Source organism: Oryctolagus cuniculus, chromosome 2, assembly GCF_051225735.1.
Source record: "Oryctolagus cuniculus isolate XC-2025 breed Fujian yellow rabbit chromosome 2, ASM5122573v1, whole genome shotgun sequence".
Lineage (NCBI taxonomy): Eukaryota > Metazoa > Chordata > Mammalia > Lagomorpha > Leporidae > Oryctolagus > Oryctolagus cuniculus.
The window spans coordinates 57,378,290-57,399,933 of NC_142868.1; the positions used below are offsets into that span (position 1 = coordinate 57,378,290).

At 36.6% G+C, this 21,644-nt stretch overlaps 1 protein-coding gene across 2 annotated transcripts in view; it reads right to left on the reverse strand.

Moving 5' to 3' along the window:
• Nucleotides 1-21,644, reverse strand: part of GLRA3 (glycine receptor alpha 3) — a 175,247-nt gene that overhangs the window by 62,203 nt on the left and 91,400 nt on the right. For both annotated transcript variants that reach the window (XM_051832426.3, XM_051832423.3), the window contains exon 5: nucleotides 7,212-7,294. In XM_051832426.3, the coding sequence (XP_051688386.1) occupies nucleotides 7,212-7,294 (83 nt within the window). The remainder of the gene's footprint in view (nucleotides 1-7,211; nucleotides 7,295-21,644) is intronic.

Below are 21,644 nucleotides of genomic sequence, written 5' to 3' on the forward strand. Positions count from 1 at the left end.
GAAAGAAAATGTAGCACATACTTGCAACAGAATATTATTCAGACTTTAAAAGTAAGAAATGTTTGATACATGCTACAACATGGATGAATTTTTAACAAAGAATGCTCAGTGAAATAAATTAGTCAAGAAAAACAAATACTGTGTAATTCCACTTACATGAATCTAAAGTCATTAAATTCATAGAAACCAGAAAAATGGTGCCTTCTGGGAAATGAGGGAAGGGAGGGATGGGGAATTGTGACTTAATGGGTACAGTATTTCGGTTTTGCCAGATAAAAACTTTGAGAGATTAAAATTATTTTATTTACATCTCACTAGTCCCAGTGATCAATTTCTGTTCACAATTGATCATAATGATAGGACTAAGAACCAAAGGGATCACATAAACAAGAATAGTGTCTGCAAATACTAGCTGATAGAATAAAAAACGGAGAGAATGATCCAACATGGGAAGTGAGATACACAGCAGACCCATAGAATGTCAGATGTCCTAAACAGCACTCTGGCCTCAGAATCAGCCCTTAAGGCATGCAGATCTGGCTGAAAAGCCCATGAGAATATTTCAGGCATGGAAAGCCAAGACACTCTGGGGAAAAAAAAATAAAATAAAATAAAAAAAAAAAAAAAAAAACTAAATGAAAGATCTCTGCGAGTGAGATCCCAGTGGAAAGAACGGGTCATCAAAGAAGGAGATACCTTTCTCTGAAGGGAGGAGAGAACTTCCACTTTGACCATGGCCTTGTCTAAATATGATCAGAGTCAGTGAACTCCGAGGGCTTCCATGGCCTTGGCAGCTCATGACAAGAGCCTAGGGTGATTGCTGATGCCATGAACAAGAGTGTCAATCTGTTGGGTCAACAGCAGGAGTCACTGTGCACTTGCTCCTCATGTGGGATCTCTGTCCTTGGTGTGCTGTACATTGGGATTTGGTGCTGTGACTAGTGCTCAAACAGTATTTTTCACTTTGTGTTTCTGTGTGGGAGCAAACTGTTGAAATCTTTACTTAATGTATGCTAGACTGATCTGTATGTAAGGAGAATCGAAAGTGAGTCTTGATGTGAATGGAAGGGGAGAGGGAGTGGGAAAGGGGAGGGTTGCGGGTGGGAGGGACGTTATGGGGGGGAAGCCATTGTAATCCATAAGCTGTACTTTGGAAATTTATATTCATTAAATAAAAGTTTAAAAAAAATAAAAAAAATATTTTATTTTCATAAATACATGCAACAGCTGGGATTAGGCCAAGCTAAATCCTAGAGCCAGTAACTCAGCTGGCTCTCCCACATGGAAGGCAGGGATCCACGTACTTGAGCCATCATCTGCTGCCTTGCAAAGTTTAAATTAGCAGGAAGCTAGGTCGGAATTGATGGATCTGGGACTCAGAACTAGCTCTCTGATATGAGATGCAGGCATCCCAAATGGCAGCTTAACCCACTATGCTACAACACCCACCCCAAACTTGGAAGACTGGTTTTACAATACTGTGCCAAATGATACATTGTCTACTATATTACACGTAAAAATGATTAAGGTGGTACATTTTATCTTTATATATTGCTACAGTTTGAACGTTTGTTCCTTCCAAACTTGTGCTGAAATTTGTGAATGTAATTGTAAGGGAGTTTAATTGAGAGGATGGACTTTCAAGAGGTGACAAGGTTATGACAGTTCCATATTCATACCGCCATTACAATGGACGTGCTTGACTTCCTTTGCATCTTATACCTCCTGCCTTCCATCATGAGATGAGGCCATAAGAAGACCCTCAATAGAGGCTAGCGCCTTGATCTTGGACTTTACAGTTTTCAGAATTTAGGCCAGCAAATTTATTTTCATTAAAATTTACCCTGTGATATTCTGATATAGAAACACAAAGTAGACTAGCACACGCATTTTGCCAAAATCAAAATGTAAACCAAGGAAGACTGCTAAAATTATGAAGGAAGAGATGAGTGTGGAAGCATGCCAAAGACCTTAGGGTTATCCTGACATAAGTTGAAAGTAGAGGTTAGGAAAATGTGATGGGTTGGCTTCAAGGATTCTTCCCAGTTAACTAGGAACTTAAATACAAGCTAAACATTCATCTCTTAGCCCCAGCTTCAATCTGTAAGAACCTCCACATCTAAGGCCTCAGAGTCCCAGGAATTAAGCAATGACTGCTCAGTTCTTCCCTCTGTGGTCTGCAATTAACACCTTCTTTCTCTATGATGCCCCCCTGCCCCACACTCTGCATGACTCCTTGTTGGTTGTTGGCCTTCTTCGTCAGGAAAGTGGTTCTATAGCAACTCCTCCAATTAGTTTTGTGGATTGTTCTATTTCAGATATGCCAGTTATTAATTTAAGAGTGAGAAAGGGTATTATCTTGATTTTCAGCAGAATTTCTAATGATATCAAGCATAAACAAGAATGCCAATTTACCTGTCTTCATTAAATTTGGAAAAGAGTCCCAGATTGGTGCTTCCTGACACAGAGCACCAAAATGTTAGAGAAAGAGGCATAGAACAAACAGGATGCAGAATACGAATCTACAGCCAGACAGAATATATTCAGAGAAAATAAATTCACAGAAGTGGGTGACCAACTGCCGGAAGCATGACACATGGAAAGCGTGCAGATTTATGGGACATGCGGCAGGAGGCCCTGAACTCAGGAGGTGGGCTTTTTTTATACCTTAGGAGTACTAAGGGTGGGGTTGGGCAGGCAGGCAGAGGTGAATTCCTACACACTGGTCTTTTCAAGTGGCCACTGGGCCTCCAAACCTGGGGAAGAATGCAGAGATGGGGTGTAAAGACAACAGGGTGTGAGACTGAATTGAGTTTCAAGGGCAAGGAATAAATTTCAATATTACGCTCTTTTGGGCAATGAGTGAGAATGGCTGAGGCTATGTCTTTGTTCCATCACATTCAGCTTGCATGTAGTGCATGGAAGTGTGCTTGGCAATAAAAATGTAAACAGAAATAAGCAAAAGTTCAGGGGCTGGTATTTGGCACAGTGGCTAGTATGCTGCGTGGAGTGCCCCAATTCCATACTGAAGTGCCAGGAACTAGTGCCAGGGTTCAAGTCCAAGCTGTACATGGATTCCAAGATCCTTGGAATGTGCATTTTGGTTGGCAGCAGGTGTTGGTTCAAGTGGTTGGGTTCTTGACATCCATATGTGTGATCTAGATTGACTTCCCAGCTCTCAGATTTGATTTGACCCAGGTCCAGCTATTGCCGGCATTTTGGAAGTAAACCAGCAGAGGGAAGAACTATTTGTTTTTTCTAATTTTCAAATAAAATGAATATATATATATATTTATGGATTTGATAGTTTTTCAATTTGTGTTTAAGTGAAGAGACATTCCCCAAGCCATTTAGATGTGTCCTCACCATTGCTGTACATTAAATGAATTTAAGGAAGATAATACCTCACAGCCATTAGGCCTTTGCCTTTAAATGATTTTTGCATTTTTGTTTATTTTCCATGCCTTAACACTATTGATTGTTTCTCTTCTTCCCCTTTGTAGTTAGATTTCTTTGGAAAGTAGACACTGGTTTTCTTAGAGATCTTGTTTTATAGCAGGTTAAACTCTTTTACCTACTTTCCCGTAAGTTAAACTTATTTAAAATCTTTTAACTTGCCATTTTAAGCCACGATTTTTTAAAAAAGGGAAGAGAAAAGCAAAATTGCATTAAAAAAGACATAAGAAAAACACCTTGAAAATTTTGGCTTCAATAAGCTTCTATTTTGATGGACAGGATTTAGTTAGCATCTACTAAAGCAATTAAGAAAGGTTATCCTATACTGTGTGTTAAATTAAGTTCTAAAAGGTCAGGATATGCTTAATAACTGAATATGAAAGGATCACTTGAAGCAATTCACTCATTCCTGATAAAAGAATTAAGAAACTGGGGGACATAGGTAACAGACTATTTTTTCACAAGCTGAGAATGATTGTTGTGGAAATATCCTGAGAAAGGCAGACACATAAGAGGTCTTGCTATGTTCCTATCTGTCCTGAAAATAAGCCCTAGTAAGTTCTTCTTAACCTAAAAATGAAGCCTGGTGACCCCACTCTCCCACAGGTACTATAATCTTTCTAAACTTTCCTTAATAACTAACATTCATGGACAAGATTCTACTTGTTGTTCCCACTTTCTCATCACTCATATTTCATTTAAGCTTTTTGAAATCCAGCTTTGACTACCCTTCTAACCACATTATTGTTTTTCCTTAATAAGAATGGCCATTTCTTCAATTATCTGAATTCTTTTACACCATTTAATACTCTTTTACAGATCTGCTTGAGAGTTTATTCTAATACAAAAAAATGAGTTTAATTTACCATCTGCAATTTCTTCCAACAACTTCTAAATGTCGGTATTTCTTAAGCATCTGTTTTTGTGTTTTCTGCTTTGCATTCAGCTATTTCATATGACTAATTGTACCATTCTATATATGGCTATTACAGTTTTTAACATGTTTTTCATGTTTTAACATGTTTTTCAAAAAAAATTTATAATTTTTTATGTTAATGTGATCTTAACACAAGGAAAACATATTTAACATAGTTCATACATACAATTCTAAGAATATAATGATACTCCCTTCCTCCCTCCATCCTCTCCCTTTTTTCCTTCCTTCCTTCCTTTCCTTTCCTTCCCTTCAAAGTCAGAGAGAGAGAGAAGGGGGGGGGGGGAATCTTTCATCTGTTAGTTTAGTTAGCAAATGTCTGCAACAGCCAGGGCAGGAGCCCTGGGTCAGAATACTCAACTTTTTCACAGGTGGCAGGCACCCAAATAGTTGAGCTATCATCTGCTGTATGCTAGGGTCTGTAATAGCAAGAAACTAGATTGGAAGAGGGGCCAGAATTTAAACCAAATGCGTCAATAAGAGATGCAGGCATTATATGTGGCATCTTAATAATTGCATCAAGTGTCTTCCAACTGTTTTTGGCTTTTGATAGTTTGATAGACACCATCACATTGCAACATAATAAATCTGTCCTCAGATTGCTTTTTTCCATGGTATAGGCCAAAATTTATGCTATTTTGAATCTTTTGTTGCCCCTTCCCATTTATATCACTAAATAGCCTTCCAATTTTAAATTATCTTATTTTCCTCTCATTTATTTTAGTACTTTATCTATACATGTACTTAATATTTAAGGAACACTAGGATATTAACACATTTAAATTTTATAAGTAGGAATTATCAGAGAAATATATATTTCCACTTTCTTAAGAAAAACAATTTGGGGGAGGGGCTGGTCTTGTACCCCCACAGGGTAGGTGTGCCATCTAGTGACATCTCTGTAACACTGCACACCTTGTTTCTGAGACTGAAGTCCCAAGATCCACTTTTTTTCAACTTTAAATGAATCTTGATGTGAATGGAAGGGGAGAGGGAGTGGATAAGGGGAGGGTTGCGGGTTGGAGGGACGTTATGGGGGGGGAAGCCATTGTAATCCATATTCTGTACTTTGGAAATTTATATTCATTAAATAAAAGTTAAAAAAATTTATTAATATAGAGAGAAGTTACATGAATTCATAGATATGATTCCTGAATACAATGATCCCTTTCTCCCTGTCTCCTTCTCTCCCTCCTCATTCCTGTCTTCCCTTTTTCTCTTATTATTTGTGATAATATACTCTTTTTTATAGATTTATTTTATTTATTTGAAAGACAGAGTTACAGAGAGAGGTGGGGACAGAGAAAGAGAGAGAGATATTCCATTCACTGGTTCATTCCCCAGATGACCGCAATGGCCAGAGCTGAGCTGATCCAAAGCCAGGAGCCAGGAGCTTCTTCCGGGTCCCCCACTTGGGTGCAGGGGCCCTGGGACTTGAGCCACTTTGTACTGCTTTCCCAGGCCATAGCAGAGAGCTGGATCGGAAGAGGAGTAGCTGGGACTAGAACCGGTGCCCATATGGGATGCCGGTGCCTCAGGCCAGGGTGTTAACCCACTGCACCACAGCACCACCCCAATTCTATATTTTCAGTTTACTTTAAAATCACAGGCTCAATGCTCCATTTCTTCAAAAAATCCATCCAAATAGGACTTTTACTCCCAAGGTAACCGAATGCCAGAGGAAAAACACAACAAGTTGCTTTCTTTTTCCCGTGCATTTCATGGAATGCAATCAATTTAGAGCTGACATAGATAAGTCAGGAAAAACAGGTGTACCTAATATTTTCATCCATGTTGGCCTTAAGCAGTGATGGATAAAGACTCATTTTGAAGACAAAATTTAGAGAAGTGTCTGAAAGCTGGCATAAATCTCTGACTATATGTGAGAAAATCTTTCCTCTGAGATAACATCTGTAACATACCCTGTAGGATAATATTAACGTATAAATATTAGTTAACAAGGGGGTGTATAGGATTTGGAGCAAGGTAGTTTATCTTTAGGATCTCTGTGAAATTTAGCACAATACTCAATCAGTGAGAGTGACCATTTTCAACTTTGGAAACATGAAGATAATAACAATATTCTTGCTATGAGTATAAAAATAATATATACAGAATACATGTCCTATTAGTTGGCACTCAAAAAATAAATGATAGTTTATTTTCAATGAATCATATCCTTTTTACTTTTTTAAAAATAGTTTTACTTGTTTATTTTACTTGAAAGGTAGAGAAATATAGGGGTGGGGGAGAGAATGAATCTTCCATCTTCTGGTTCATTCCCCCAAATATCTGCATCAGCCAGGGCTGGGTCAGGCTCAAGCTAGAAGTAGGATCAGGCTCAAGCATGTAGGAGACCTCCACCCAGGTTTCCCACATGAATGGCAGGAATCCAAGTACTTGGGCTATCATCTGCTACCTATTGTACACAGTAACAGGAAGCTGGATTGGAAGCAGAGCAGAGGTGTGACTCAATCCTAGGCACTCTGCTATAGGATGCAGGCTTCCTGAGTAGCAGTCAACCTATTGTGCCACAAAGATGGCCCCTATTCTTTTTAATTTTAATGATAAGCATAAGGGCATAGATTTGATTTCAAGTTTAAAAACTGCTAGTTATAGATATTCAATTTGCTTCTTTTTCAGAGTTGATAGTTATCAAGTGTTCATAGATGTTTCTTTCAATGTCTAGTGAAAGACTATACGGTTATTCAGTAAATATGTACCCCAAAAATTGAAAAATAAATCATCTGTACAAATGATGGGATGCTCATGTGTTCTATACACTAAAAGTCTTCAGAAGAAGTAAAATTTTCATACTCACAACTTTCCAGTTGCATTATACATGTTTGTACATCCATGGGAAAATTCTTGAGATCCATCGGGCAGGAAAGTGTTAATGTCAATCTGAAAGAATTTAAATTAATTATTTTAAAGGAAATTTATAACACTTTAATATTCTGTTGTTAAGGAAAAATGATATGATTTTGGTAGTGATAACATGGAATAGCAGGGTGCAAAGAAGGAAGTGTATGCATCAACTTTCACACTTCTCTGTAAGCGCACCAAAGAAGTTGTCAGTGAAGAACCAGTGGATTTCAGTGGAGTGAATCTGGAGGACTTGGAAGTCAGAGCCACCATCCCTTCTGTGAGATGACGGCATCCCCCAAATCTCTTGAAGGTCAGGAAATAGTGCTCTGGAACACCCTTATATAATTTCCTGCTGACCTTACAAAGTTCTGATTTTGCTTCACACAAGGACAACCCATTGGAAAAAACTCTTCCTCCCACTTCCAGAGACTATTACTGTGTGGGTATTCCAAATAATGCATCACCCTTAAACACGTTTTGTTAGAAAAGAATACTACTCAGATCTCCTCTGGGACCACTGAGAATCTGTGGTTCCTGGACCCGAGAGAGAGAGTGAGAGCGATCCAAACAATTTATTCAATTAAGTTCTTTCTTAAGGGCTGTCAAGATAGTCTGTCTTATGAACTGAAATTAAATATATTAATGAGCACTCTAGGTAGATTAGTTTTCCTAAATGTCATGAAGTAGGCAGATTTTTTCACTCCTCCTATATTAATTTTCTCAAATTTAAAATGAAGATAACTACACCTTCTCCAGAGAGTTACTATGTGCAATACATGATTGACATGTAAAGTCATTAGACAAGAGCTTGACACAGAGAAAACATCCAACAAATATTAGTTATTAATGACTCAGACTTACCCATTTACTCCTCCCACAAATTCTATAATGTGGACACACAATGAATGATTTAAATTACATATAAAAATTATGTACATATTACCAAAAATAACCAGCAACTCTAAAAAGGATAACCACATTCTCCATAATGGTACTAAAATATTATTTTTTTCACTTAGTAGGCAGAAAGACACATACACAGAGAGAGAGAAAGACAAGAGACAGAGCTCTCCTTTACTCTACTTCACTACCACCAGCACCCTCCCGCTACACACACACCCCACAACACCAATGCCAGGAGCAATTAGGGCTGGTCTGGGCTGAAGCCAGGAGCTGGGAGCTCAATCCAGGTCTCCTGTAAAGGAGGCAGGGACTTAAGTACTTGAACCATTACTGTGGCTTCCCAGGGAATTCATTTGCAGGAAACTGGAATAGAAAGTGGAGTAGGGACTTAGACCCAGGCACTCCGGTAAGGGATGCAGGCATCCAGGCAGTGTCTTAATCATTAGGCCAAACATCCACTCCAAAATTGTGTTTTTATTTAGGCCATAAACACAAAGTTAAAATGATCTATATTCAACAGTAAATATCCTTGGCAAGTTAGGTTTGATTGAAAAAATTGGGAAGACATAAACAGACGTGAAGCTGTTGAGTTTTTAAGAGTAGCAGGAATGTCATTTGGAAATTCACTGGATTCAGAGTCTATAACACATTAAAATAATTCAAAGAGCTGGAAATCCAAATGCACTTTTACCCCTGGTTCTGCTAGGTTAAGAGGTTAAGAAATCCTTTAAGTAAGATCCTGTATGTTTACCAATTTCTCTTTGAAAGTGCAACTGTAAAGTTAGGTGGACACAGTGTTCTCTGCTCTGTGAAAGGGTTATTAAGAGTGTGCACACGTCCATTTTGAACATACACACATTAATTTTCCAAATACCCAAGGCTCTCAGCCAGCTGGTTTCAAACATTGACTTGCTGAATTAATTCTGTGACCTTTTGTGTAGAAGTAAATACTGTTCTCAGAATCTTTTCCACACTCTCACCATGCATGTGATGTCAAATTCATATCCTGGCTATTTTTCTGGCATAAAAAGAGAGAAATTACATAATTCTAAAAAATAGCACTTGAAAGGAATTATTTGGCACAGAAAAACACAGTTTGTAGAACTTCTGCCATAAATCATATCCTGAAAAACATCTATTTATTGACTTTTCTTTCTTTTTGTTTACGGTACAATACAATTGCTTCTTTAATAGCATATTGATGAAAAATGTGTCAACTTGGTGATTGGTTACTGAATTTCTTTATCAAAACATATCCTATAGTTAAATATATGTTCGGACCACATCAAAAGAAAATTAAATCAAGAGGCAATTAATCACATTCTACTATTTTGGAAATGAATGTCTTCTTGTATAAAAAGGACACTAAGTTCTCTTTTTGAGACAAGACATATAAACAGGATACGGCATTTCTTATTTTCCCTGAAGAAATCTTGGCTAAGTAAAGAAATAATGTTGAAAAGCTGAATATAATCTGTTATGAACAATTGACCTCATTAAAATTGTTATTGCTCATTTTTGAACAAACATTGCTAGAAGTGTGTTCTCTATCTCAATCATACTTGTGTTAAATAATCATTATAGAGTGTCAGTTGTTAAATCAACAACAGGAGTCACTGTACACTTGCTCCCCATGTAGGATCTCTGTCCTTAATGACTTGTATTACGAGAATTAACAGTAAAACTAGTCTTCAAACAGTACTTTATACTTTGCATGTCTGTGTGGGTGCAAACTGTTGAAATCTTTACTTAGTATAGAGTTGATCTTCTGCATATAAGGATAACTAAAAATGAATCTTGATGAAGAATTGGATGGGAGAGGGAGTAGGAGGTGGGACAGGAGTGAGGTGGGAGGGTGGGTATAGGGGGAAGAACCACTATAATCCAAAAGGTGTACCTATGAAATTTATATTTATTAAATAAAAGCTTTCTAAAAATAGTTATAGACTCTGAATGGAAATAAGTATTTTACTTGACCCTAATAAAATACAATAATATTTCTAAATTCCAAGTCATAAAGATAATGAACTCTTAATTAGTAGTTTAGTCTGCTGGAAAATATTAACTGTAAAACAGTAGAAATTGATTGAGCTGTATTTGCAACTCAAGAGGTTCCCATGCTATATTCTGTGCTTTTTTCAAAAAAAGATTATTTATTTTAAAGAGTTACAGAGAGAGAGAAGAAAAGAGAGAGAGAGAGGGAGAAACTCTTCCATCCATTGGTTCACCTGCCAAGTGGCCAAATGGCTGGCAGGGCACCAAGTACTTGGGCCATCATCTGCTCTCTTTCCATACGCATTAGCAAGGATCTGGATTGGAAGTAGAGCAACCAGAACTTGACACAGTGCTCATATGAAATGTCAGCCTTGCAGGCAGTGGCTTAACCTTCTGCACCACAATGCCAGCCCCAATCCAGGGTTCTTTTGTGGGTGGCAGGGATCCAAGTACTTGAGCTATCACATGGTGCCTCCCAGACTCTGCATTAGGAAGAAGTTGGAATAGACAACAGAGCTGGGACTCAAATCCAGGCTCTCAATGTGAGACGTGGACATCTTAACCACTTTGCCAAATGCCACCCTTCCCTTATCTTTTGATTAGAATATTGCAATGCCCATTAAAAAGTGATAAAGCTGAGTTTTAGGTAGATTCACAATTTATAAGAGTTCATACAATCCTGATTTATGTATTTTGGAAAATATGCTTTTTTGTTTAATTGTTTTTCTCTCTTGGAATGATAAAAATTACAGCTTTAGTGCCTATTGTATTCCTGGCACCATGCTAGCTCTATTACTTAAATTATTTCAGGCTTCAGGTAATCAGTATTTGAAACTTTCAAATGTAGAGACTTGTCCCAAATCACAGCCACTAAATAGCAAAATCTGGATCTGGGTTGGGGTACAGGGTCCTCCTGGGTTCTCTTTTTCAACTGTTCCTCTTGCTAGATATTCCAAGACCCGGACCTTTCTTTTTAATCTGAAACATATCTCAGAGTGGTTTATTCAACTGCTAATTTTCAGAGATGACATCATCCATATCGACAAATAGGAGGCTGACTTAGAGCTTCTTCTGAAAGCAGCGGGTTCCATGAATGCTGTCTTCCACACTGTGTTATAAACTCACTGTATACATTACATACATGTGAGCCTGTTGCATTGCTCTAATGGAACTTGAGGACAAGGGATAAATAGGACAGATGTGCTACTATTCACAGTGTTAGCTTACAATGAGCAGTATCTTCTGTCTCTGACTTGGGAGTCTTCAGTTAGGATCCATGATATAGCGTTAGACTAATTTTGTAAGTACAGTAAAATCAAATTCCCAAATTGACAATTTGGATTCATGTGTCTTTCTCCAAAGCTATCACTTGAACAATACTTTATTTAAATTATTATTATAATTCATCATTTCACCTTTGCCCAATATATTTTACCCTCAGTTCTAGCACCTCAAAAGGTCACCTTTCTTTGCCTATTTATCTACTATTCAGATTCATAAATCTAATTGTTTCAACATTGTCCTTTATTTTAAAAATATTTGAAGTTGTCTACTATTTTTCCACAGGGGAAAAATCAGAATTAATTTCTCTTTAATCATAATCCTTTAATAATTTCCATCAATCTTCAAAATTTAGTTATATAAGACTTTATGGGTAAATCAATATTCTGTGTATACATGTTATGAATGTGTAATCATTGTTTACAGGTAAATTTCATAGTTTGCTATAATTATAGCTCTTTTGCTTTTTGATTTTTCCTAGTGTTAGTAAATGTCTCACATTAACAATTGTTTCAGTTTCTTTAGTTCTGCTTCTAACTCAAATTCAGCTCTCCATCAGAGAAACAAAATCACTCTCAGTAGCTGAACACAGAAGGTAGTATATCAATTCCTCTATTTCTTTCCACTCAGATAATGAAATTTTGTATTGATGTTCTGATTTTTACATGCTTTGTGTCTCATTTTCTATTTCATGTATCTTGATTTTTTTCTGGTAGATTTCTTCACTTCATCTTCCAAACATTCCACTGATTTTTCCCACATTAGTTTACTGTTTGCTCCTATTATGGATGGAATGATGCAATTTTCCCTTTCCTAGGAATATCCTATTTGACATACCTAATTGTCTGAATTGTCCAGTGACATTTTTATAGTCTCTTATGCTTCCTGTATTGTTCTCTTAATTCAAAATTCTTTTTGTTCCATTAGCTGTCCTCTTTTATTTTCATGTTTTCTTTCCTGTGTGTATTTATTCTGTTCTCTGCTTTAAAAAAATTACAAGATGTCCTCAAATGTCTGTGTATCTTTAAAAAATGAGGCACCAGAGCTATCTGAAGCTGAGTTCTTAGGAGGTGAATAATGATCTTAACTATAGGGTGATAAAATGGTTGCCCAGTCTCATGTTTTCAGCACATGCAGAACTTTATCTTGAACAAGATAGTTTCCTCATAAATATATCCTGTCTACTGCTCAGGGGGAACTCAGTCTGCTTTCATCACTTTAAGGCAGGCCAGGGATATGAACTTTCAGTGCACCAGCTTCCTGTCATCCTCATTTTCTTGGTATGATGCCTCAGGAGAGGCAGCAGTTGTGCCTGGAGTCCCTCCTCGGAGTTCTTGAGAAAACCTCACTGATATTTTCCGTTCTTTTGCTTTCCTCCCAGGTCCGAAAGTAAGAAGGGTTAAAGAGCATGGTGAGGAAACCAGTAGAAGGGGGTTCACTGTTGCCACAAACTGAAAATCGATTTTATATTTAGCTCTCATTTAGTCCTCACTTTTTGAAGTCCTAGCTGCCTAAGATTTCTGAAATACTTAGATTTTTTTTTTCTCCTTTTGGAGTTTTGGCTGAGGTTTCTACTTGTTCTCTGTGTTGTCAATTTTCGCCTATCTTTAAACTCTGTTGTTATTACTTGCCTGTTGTCTTCCTTCCCATTATTTTCATTCTGGTATGTTAATGCCATTTTTATGTTTTATTCTGTTTATTTACTTGTTTACTGGGGCTTACAGAGGTAAAACAAATAAATACATAGGTTTGTTTAGTAAGTTGCATTTGCCAGGATCTTCTTCTCTAAAAGAACAGGAAAGACAGATCTCTCATGAAACAGATGCTCCATTGGTAAACTGAGCAAGATTTTTTTTCAAGCACAATTTTTTGTTAACAAAGAAACTGAACATTTGAAGTATTTGAAGATTTCAAAGTCCTGTGAGGCCTCCAAAAACAACTTGCAAAAAATGAATTTTTTCTTTGATCATGTGAGCCAGGAGCAGCAAAGACTAGGAACTGAGAAATCTGTTTCATTTGAATTTATACTGAAAGACAAAAGATGCACTTCTGAATTATTCCATAGCTTTTTTCAAAATATTATAAGAAATGTGAGCAATTCATAATAGGTTACACCATTCATGAAACACATATCTTCAATTTTATTCCTCTGCTTCAAGACAGAAAACAATTGAGGCTTTCCAAGGGACATAATAACAAAGTCTCACTAATCCTACTTAAATTATTTAATCTCTCAATGTAATAAATATCCTTTAGCATTCTTTAAGATAATACATCAGAGCAAGTGATTTAGTACAACTTTAGTCTTGAAATTAGTTTTCTTAATTAAAAATCCTACTTTGCGAATTTTCAGAATGGGCAGATTTCATTGCTTTTAGCTTTGATGACATCATCAGCAAGAAGCTCCCTGGAAGAAGTCCAGCTTTCATAATCTATTTTCCTTAATGATGAGGAAAAACTAAAAGCTTGCTAGTATGGGTTTATGTTGACATTTTCTAACCCAAATAATAGTCAAGCAAATGCCCATAATATTGTAGTGTGTGTTTCATGCACATATTACATACACACACACACACACGGTGTTTCAATTCTATCATTGGAAATAATCCAGATATTCTAACTTTGCAAAATGATTATTCGACGCTACTGGGTGATAAATTCTTAAACATATGCCATCTAAAACCTGTTTGAAATGAGAAAATACTTTATAATATAATTTAAAATACTTTCAGAAATATAACTTCCAAATTAGGGAATTAAACTTTTTTCATTTGTACCCCATCATGAGACCCTCCACTCGTCATACATTTATAGCCCAAGGAGTCAAGAACCATGATCTTAGGTTAAGCCTCTATCACTTAAATTATATGTACTTCATTCAGAAGTAATGCATAACTTATTATAAACAATTCAAACAATATGAACTTACTTAGAGCAGAATTTATAGCTCCTCCTTGTTATTGCCCAAATCCCACTATCTGTTTCCACAATTAGTTATTCTCAACTTCCTGTATGTATTTACGTGCGCATTCACATTCTAAGAAATGCATCATTAGGTGATTTCATCATTGTGTGACTATCATAGAGTGTGTTGACACAAACCTAAATGGCATAGCATACTACTCACCTAGTGGGCATAATTGTGTATGCTATAATTTTATATGACTGGCAGCACAGTAATTTTGCTTATACCAGCATCACCACAAACACTTGACTAATACCTCGCATTATGACAGTTGGTCATCACTAGGTAATAAGAACTTTTCAGCTTCAATATACACTAATGGGACCACCACTGTATATGTGATCCCTCATTGGCCAAAATGTCAATATGATGCATATAACTGTTTTGGCATACATAATTATAATTACAAATATAAATGTTTCAAATAAGCATAACATAAAAAAATTATTTTAAATACATCTTGTAGACTTTTTCTTATGAATACATCTAGACGTATCTGATGCAGAATATGTCATGATGGAATCCATCACTGTGTTTTGCCATGTTTTTATTGCTGAAAATATAGACTCTTTTGTTGTCATTTCAGTGCTGCAGTGGGTGTCTTTGTATCTTAAAAACACATGAATGCATACTCAATTTAGATTCCTGGAAAAGAATTGCTAAGTGGAAGGATAAATTAATTTTCTATTTTTATATATCTTAACAAACAATATCCCCAGTTAATACCAAGTAATACTCCCACAGAGAGTATATTAGAGAACACTAAATATTACCAGATGGTGATACATTTACAACAAGCTTTATCAGTTTGCTACTTTCATTTTCCACCTACATGTGTATTAGTAATTTTTGCTTCAACTGTCAAATACAGTGCAGAAAATTAAAAATGAGAAAAAAATTCTGTAGTTTTATGCATATTTTTGCTTACTATGGTCTTCCTTCCTTCTTGATAGTCCCATGTCCCTTCTTTTCTCATTACTTTTCAGTTTGGAAAATTTTTCTTAGCCATACTTTCAGGCTAGGCTTACTTATAATAAATTCTCTTAGTTATGTTTTATCCAAGAATGTCTTGATTTCACCTTCATTCCTTAAGGATATTTTCACTGGGTGTAAGATTCTACAGTGACAATTTCTTTCTTCTAGCATCTGAAAAATATGCATCATTTCTTTCTGGTTTCCATGATTTCTGATGAAAATCTGCTATCATTGGAACTGTGTTTCCTCAATAGGTAAGGTGTCATAGTCTCTATCTTTTTTCAGCATTTTTATTTCATTTTCAGAAGTTTGTATATTATGTGTCTTGGTAGGGATATATTTGAGTTTATCCTGTTTGGGAATTCGACAACTGGAATTTGTAGGTTTATGTCACTTACAATATCCATCAACATTTCAGCCATTATTTCCTCTTTTTGTTGTTGTTACATTCCTACAGGTTTTGGAGGCTCTGTCCTTCTCATGCCTCTCCTATAATCTATTATTTATCTGCTTAGGTAATATTTTTAGATTTATATCATTTTTGAAAGGAAGAGTTAGAGAGAGAAAAAGAGAGAGACAGAGAGACAGAGAGAGAGAGAGAGAGAGAGAGAGATCTTTCATCCACTTGTTCATCCCCAAAATGGCCCCAACGGTAAGGACTGGACAAGGCTGAAGCCAGTAGCCAAGAGTTTAATCCAGGTCTCCCTTATCAGTGCAGCAACCCATGTACCTAGATCACCTTCTGCAGCTTTCCCAGGTGCATTAGCAAGGGAGTTGGATTGGAAAGAGTGCTGCTGGGACACAAATCTGTGCCAATCTGGGATGCCAGGGTCACAGGTGGCAGCTTAGCTACTAGTCCACAGTGTCCGCCAATCTGTTTATATATTCTTATACTTTTTTCTTAACGTTTACTGATTTTCCCCCTTTTGTCTTCATTTTTATTTTGAGTCTGTGCACTGACTTTTCATGTTGGTTGTTGTATTTTTTCTGTTCTAAAATTTTCACTTGATCCTACTGTGTAGTTTCTATTTCGTTTCTGAATCTATTTTTTGTTTTAAGCATATTTGTAAGTGTTCATTGAAATATTTTATTATAATTACTTTAAACTCTGTGTTAAATGTCTAATACCTCTGTTTTTGCTGTTGTAATAAGATCTTAAGATCTTTTTTCATTCATTTTGAGATTTCTGGTATTTTTGTTCGTTGTATGATTAATGATTTTCCATTGTGGCCTAGACAATTTTACACTTCTTTATTAGACTGAATCTTATTTAAGCTTTGTTTTAATTGCCTTTCTCTAAGACTGCTTTGCCAAATAAGAGTGATGTGCTACCTTGCTAGTTCCGGAGGAGGTAGAATTTAAAGCTTCCTAATCAGCCTTTGTATTGACTTGTGAGGAAAGAGGCTCCAGCTTCTCACAGGGTCTCCACTGACATTACCATGGGAGTTGTCTCATTACTGATGGGTAATACTGAAAGTCTTCACTCTCCACTAGGACACTTTTGAAACTGCTTGAGTAAGAGAGAGTGCATGCCTTGTCCCTGCATGGGGCATCTAAGTCCTGGCCCTCCCAATGTGGTCTCTGCTGATATTGCAAGGTGGACGACTTATTACTGGTTGATGGGGAATGAAAGTCTAGCTTTCTATATGGTGTTCCCTGACATAGCTTCAGAATAGGAGTTGGGGTGGGTAATTTATTACAGTCAAATAAGACCAAAAGTCGAGACTTCCTACTTGTTTTGCTGGCTTGAATGTGGGCATGAGGAAGGGTCAGCATTTTTCTGTGGTGTGCAACTAGAGTGACCCATTGATTAGAGGCTATCTGTCTTGCAACACTGTTCCTTTGCTCATATTTAGAGAATCTTAGGATGGCTAGGAAACTAGGCTTTGTTGGGATTTGTCTGTACTTGTTGAAATTTCCAGTTTTATGGCTTTTTCATCTCCAACTATGAGATTTATGAGAAAAAAGACTATCTCTGGAATTCATTGTTTTTCCTAAGATTCCAAAGTCCCTAGCCAATCTGCTTTCCAGGTGTCCCCCTGGAAGTCTCCCTGTTTTGTGTATTGTGTCCAGGGCTTTTATTTCTACATAGGAGGCAGAATGTGAAAAAGCAGCTTTTCTAAATATTTCCAAAAGCCAAATTGTTACTGTGTATGCTCACAATTTTTTGTAATTTTCTAAAATATTCAAATTTTTTGCCTGAATATACCATTATGTTATTCACATGTATGAAAGCAAAGGTCTTAATGAGTTATGGTAACCAAAATATTCCCTTTTTTCCCAGAAACCTTTTATTTAAGGCATAAACACTTCATTCATTCCATAAATACAAATTTAGGAACATAGTGATTCTTCCCACCCTCATACCCCCGCACTCCCACCCTTCCTCCTCCTCCCTTTCCTATTCTCATTCTTATTTTTTACTAAGTTCTATTTTCAGTTACTTTATACACATAAGTAAAGAATTCAACAAATAGTGTGACAAAAAAAAAAAAAAACCTGTTCCTCAACAGTTTAGGCAAGGGCTGTTCAAAGTCATCGCATCTCAAAGTGTCAATTTCACTTCTATAGATTATCTTTAGGTACTTTATTTATTTATTTATTTATTTGACAGGTAGAGTTACAGACAGTGAGAGAGAGAGACAGAGAGAAAAGTCTTCCTTCCATTGGTTCACCCCCCCAAATGCCTGCCATGGCTGGAGCTGCATTAATCTGAAGCCAGGAGCCAGGTGCTTCCTCCCAGTCTCACAGTCTCCCATGGGCCAACCTCCACTGGCCTCTGGAGCCACAGCAGAGAGCTGGACTGGCAGATGAGCAACTGGGACTAGAACCAGGGCACATATGGGATGCCGGTGCCACAGGCTTAGCAAAGTGAACCACAGCATTGGCCACTGTCTTTAGGTATTCTACTAGTTACCACAGATCAGGGAGAACATACATTATTTGTTCTTTGGAGACTGGCTTATTCCACTAAATATAGTGTTTTCCAGTTGCATCCAATTTGTTGCAAATGACAAGATTTCAGTTTTTCTACTGCTGTGTAGTATTCCATGGTATACATATCCCATAATTTCTTTATCCAGTCTTCAGTTGACTGACTTTTGGGTTGATTCCATATCTTAGCTATTGTGATTTAAGCTGTAAAAACATGGAGGTACAAATAACTCTTTCATATGCTGAATCCATTTCCCTTGGGTAAATTCCCAAGAATGGGATGGCTGGGTCATATGGTATATTTGTATTCAGCTAGCTGAGGTATCTCCATATTGTCTTCCACAGTGGCTGTACCAGTTACATTACCACCAACAGTGGTTTAGGGTACCTTTTCCTCTCACATCCTCATCAGCATTTGTTGCTTGTTGATTTTTGTATGAAAGCCATTCTAACAGGAGTGAGGTAAAACCTTATTGTAGTTTTGATTTGCATTTCCGTGATAGAGATCCTGCACATGTTTTCATGTGTCTGTTGGCCATTTGGTTTTCCTCTTTTGAAAAATGCCTGTTTAAAGTTCTTTGCACATTTCTTAACTGGATTGTTGGTTTTGTTGTCTTTGAGTTTCTTGAGTTCTTTATATATCTGAATATTAATCCTTTGTCAGTTGTGTAGCTTGCAAATAATACCTCCCATTTTGTTGGTTGCATCTTCACTTTGCTGAGTATTTCTTTTACAGTGCAGAGCTTTCAAATTTGATATAATCTATTTGTCAATTTAGGCTTTGATCTCCTGTACCTTTGGGGTCTTTTCCAAGAAGTCTTTGCCTATGCCAATATCTTGCAGGGTTTCCCCAATGTTCTCCAGTAATTTGATTATATTGGGTCATTGAATTAAGTCTTTTATCCATTTTGAATGGATTTTTGTGTAAAGTGTAAAGTAGGTGTCTTGCTTCATACTTCTTCATGAGGAGATCCAGTTTTCCCAGCACCATTTGTTGAAGAGAATCTCCTTGCTCCAGGGATTGATTTTAGCTCCATTGTCAAAGATAAGTTGGTTGTACATGTGTGGATTTATTTCTGGAGGTTTAATTCTGTTCTATTGGTCTGTCCATCTGTTTTTGTGCCAGTGGCTAGCAATTAGTCACTCAAGGTTATGTGAAACACTTATTAGTTATTTTTCAAGAAACCTGATGTCACAGAGTGACATCAACATGTTCTTGTTAATTTCAGACAGCAATAAATATTTTGAAAGGAAGTCTTTTTCATTTAAAACAGGAAAATTTGAAAAGCAGACATAATCTATTCAGTTGACGTGAAACCAGTTATAAGATAAAACACTATGTATAAAACCACTTTGCAGAAAAAAGTATCAAAATAACTAAGTTACTAGCTTAAATTTTAAATCCAACTGTGTTATTGTATGTTACTACTCACAAAGGTAGCAATATTCTGCTGGCGCCGTGCCTCACTAGGCTAATCCTCTGCCTGCGGCGCCAGCACCCTGGGTTCTAGTCCTGGTTGGGGCTCAGATTCTGTCCCGGTTGCTTCTCTTCCAGTCCAGCTATCTGCTGTGGCTTGGGAGTACAGTGGAGGATGGCCCAAGTGCTTGGGCCCTGTACCTGCATGGGAAGACCAGGAGGAAGCACCTGGCTCCTGGCTTCGCATTGGCGCAGTGCACCAGCTGCAGCGCGCCAGCCATAGCAGCCAATGGGGGGTGAACCAACAGAAGGATGACCTTTCTCTCTGTCTCTCTCTCTCACTGTCTAACTATGCCTGTCAAATAATTAACTTAAAAAAAGAAATATTCTTCATATTCAGTAAATATATAATCAAATATCTTCATTCCCAATGAGAAGGGAAGTCAATAAAAGGGAAAGTAAGACAAAAATAAAACATGAAAGATTGCCTTTAAACCAAAATCCTCATTTAAAAAAACTTTTATTTACAGATAAAAATTTTATGTATTTGTATATACAGATTCAACAACATAGTGATACATTGCACCATGCCCTTCCTCCTGCCCATTTTCCCAACCTTTTTCCTTATCTCTCTCCTATTTTCATTCTAATTTTTTACAAACATCTATTTTCAGTTAATTTTATACTCATAAGGTTAACTCTGCACTAACTAAAGAGTCCAACAAATAGCATGAAGGAAAAAACCTCTGTTTAGCTTTCATATTTTTGAAAACACATTAATGGTAATATAAGTATTTAACAATCACCTGTTGCTATAAGTAGAACATATTCTCCCTATAATAAGAAATATGACACTTCTGTTTCTGATATATTTTTATAACAATAATTTAAGAAATAACTATAAAGACTTTTAAGACAGTACCTTTATTTCAGAAGATTTTTCAAAAGTGACACTAATCACTAAGTATCTCTTTGTAAATTGCTATTTACTGAATCCATATTCATTTGAAATTTAATGAACTGCCAAAGATGAATGAGTCTTTCAAGAAATTTTATGACTATATTTTATTTTTGGTATTGCTCTTGTTATATTTTGTTATTTTTCAAATGCATGGTTTTCTGAGAAATGCATAATGAATAACCAAAATATATATGTTTTCCAGGGATTGTGATGTTTTGACTGTCATATATCGTTACATATTCAAGTATATCTTTCCTTTTCAGCTTTCTTTAAAGTTTATCAACCAATTATCATCAGGAAGCATGTTTGAAAGGGTAAAAATTGGCTAGCCAAAGTTAATATATAGAAGGGTGACCAGAGAAGTTCAAAGATACCTATTAAAAATGCGTGTACCTGGAAAATATTCATGTAATTTGGATCTCAGGTAAACAGACATAAATACTTCTTCAGCCGTGCATATTTAAAAGAGGTAGGACCCCTTAAAATTTAATCATGTCGCATGATACAGTTGGCTTTCAATTTGCCTTTAAGATTCCTGTTCTCTTAAGCATCACTTAGATCACTTGTAAAAAATTGAATTTCCATGAACTACTCATGAACTTCTTGATCTGAGACTTAGACCTGTTATTGTTGATCAGACACATTTGAAAAACAGTATACTATAGAAACTCAATTGAAACAATGATAATACTCATGGAAAACTTTTGAAACTCTCACAAAAACCCACGGTATCTTACTTTACTAAAAGCAGGAATAAAGTCTATAAGCCCATGAGAGTATTTCAGGCATGGAAAGCCAAGACACTCTGTCAAAAAAAAAAAAAAATGACTTAAATGAAAGATCTCTGCGAGTGAGATCCCAGTGGAAAGAACAGGCCATCAAAAAAGGAGGTACCTTTCTCTGAAGGGAGGAGAGAACTTCCACTTTGACTATGAGCTTGTCTAAATATGATCAG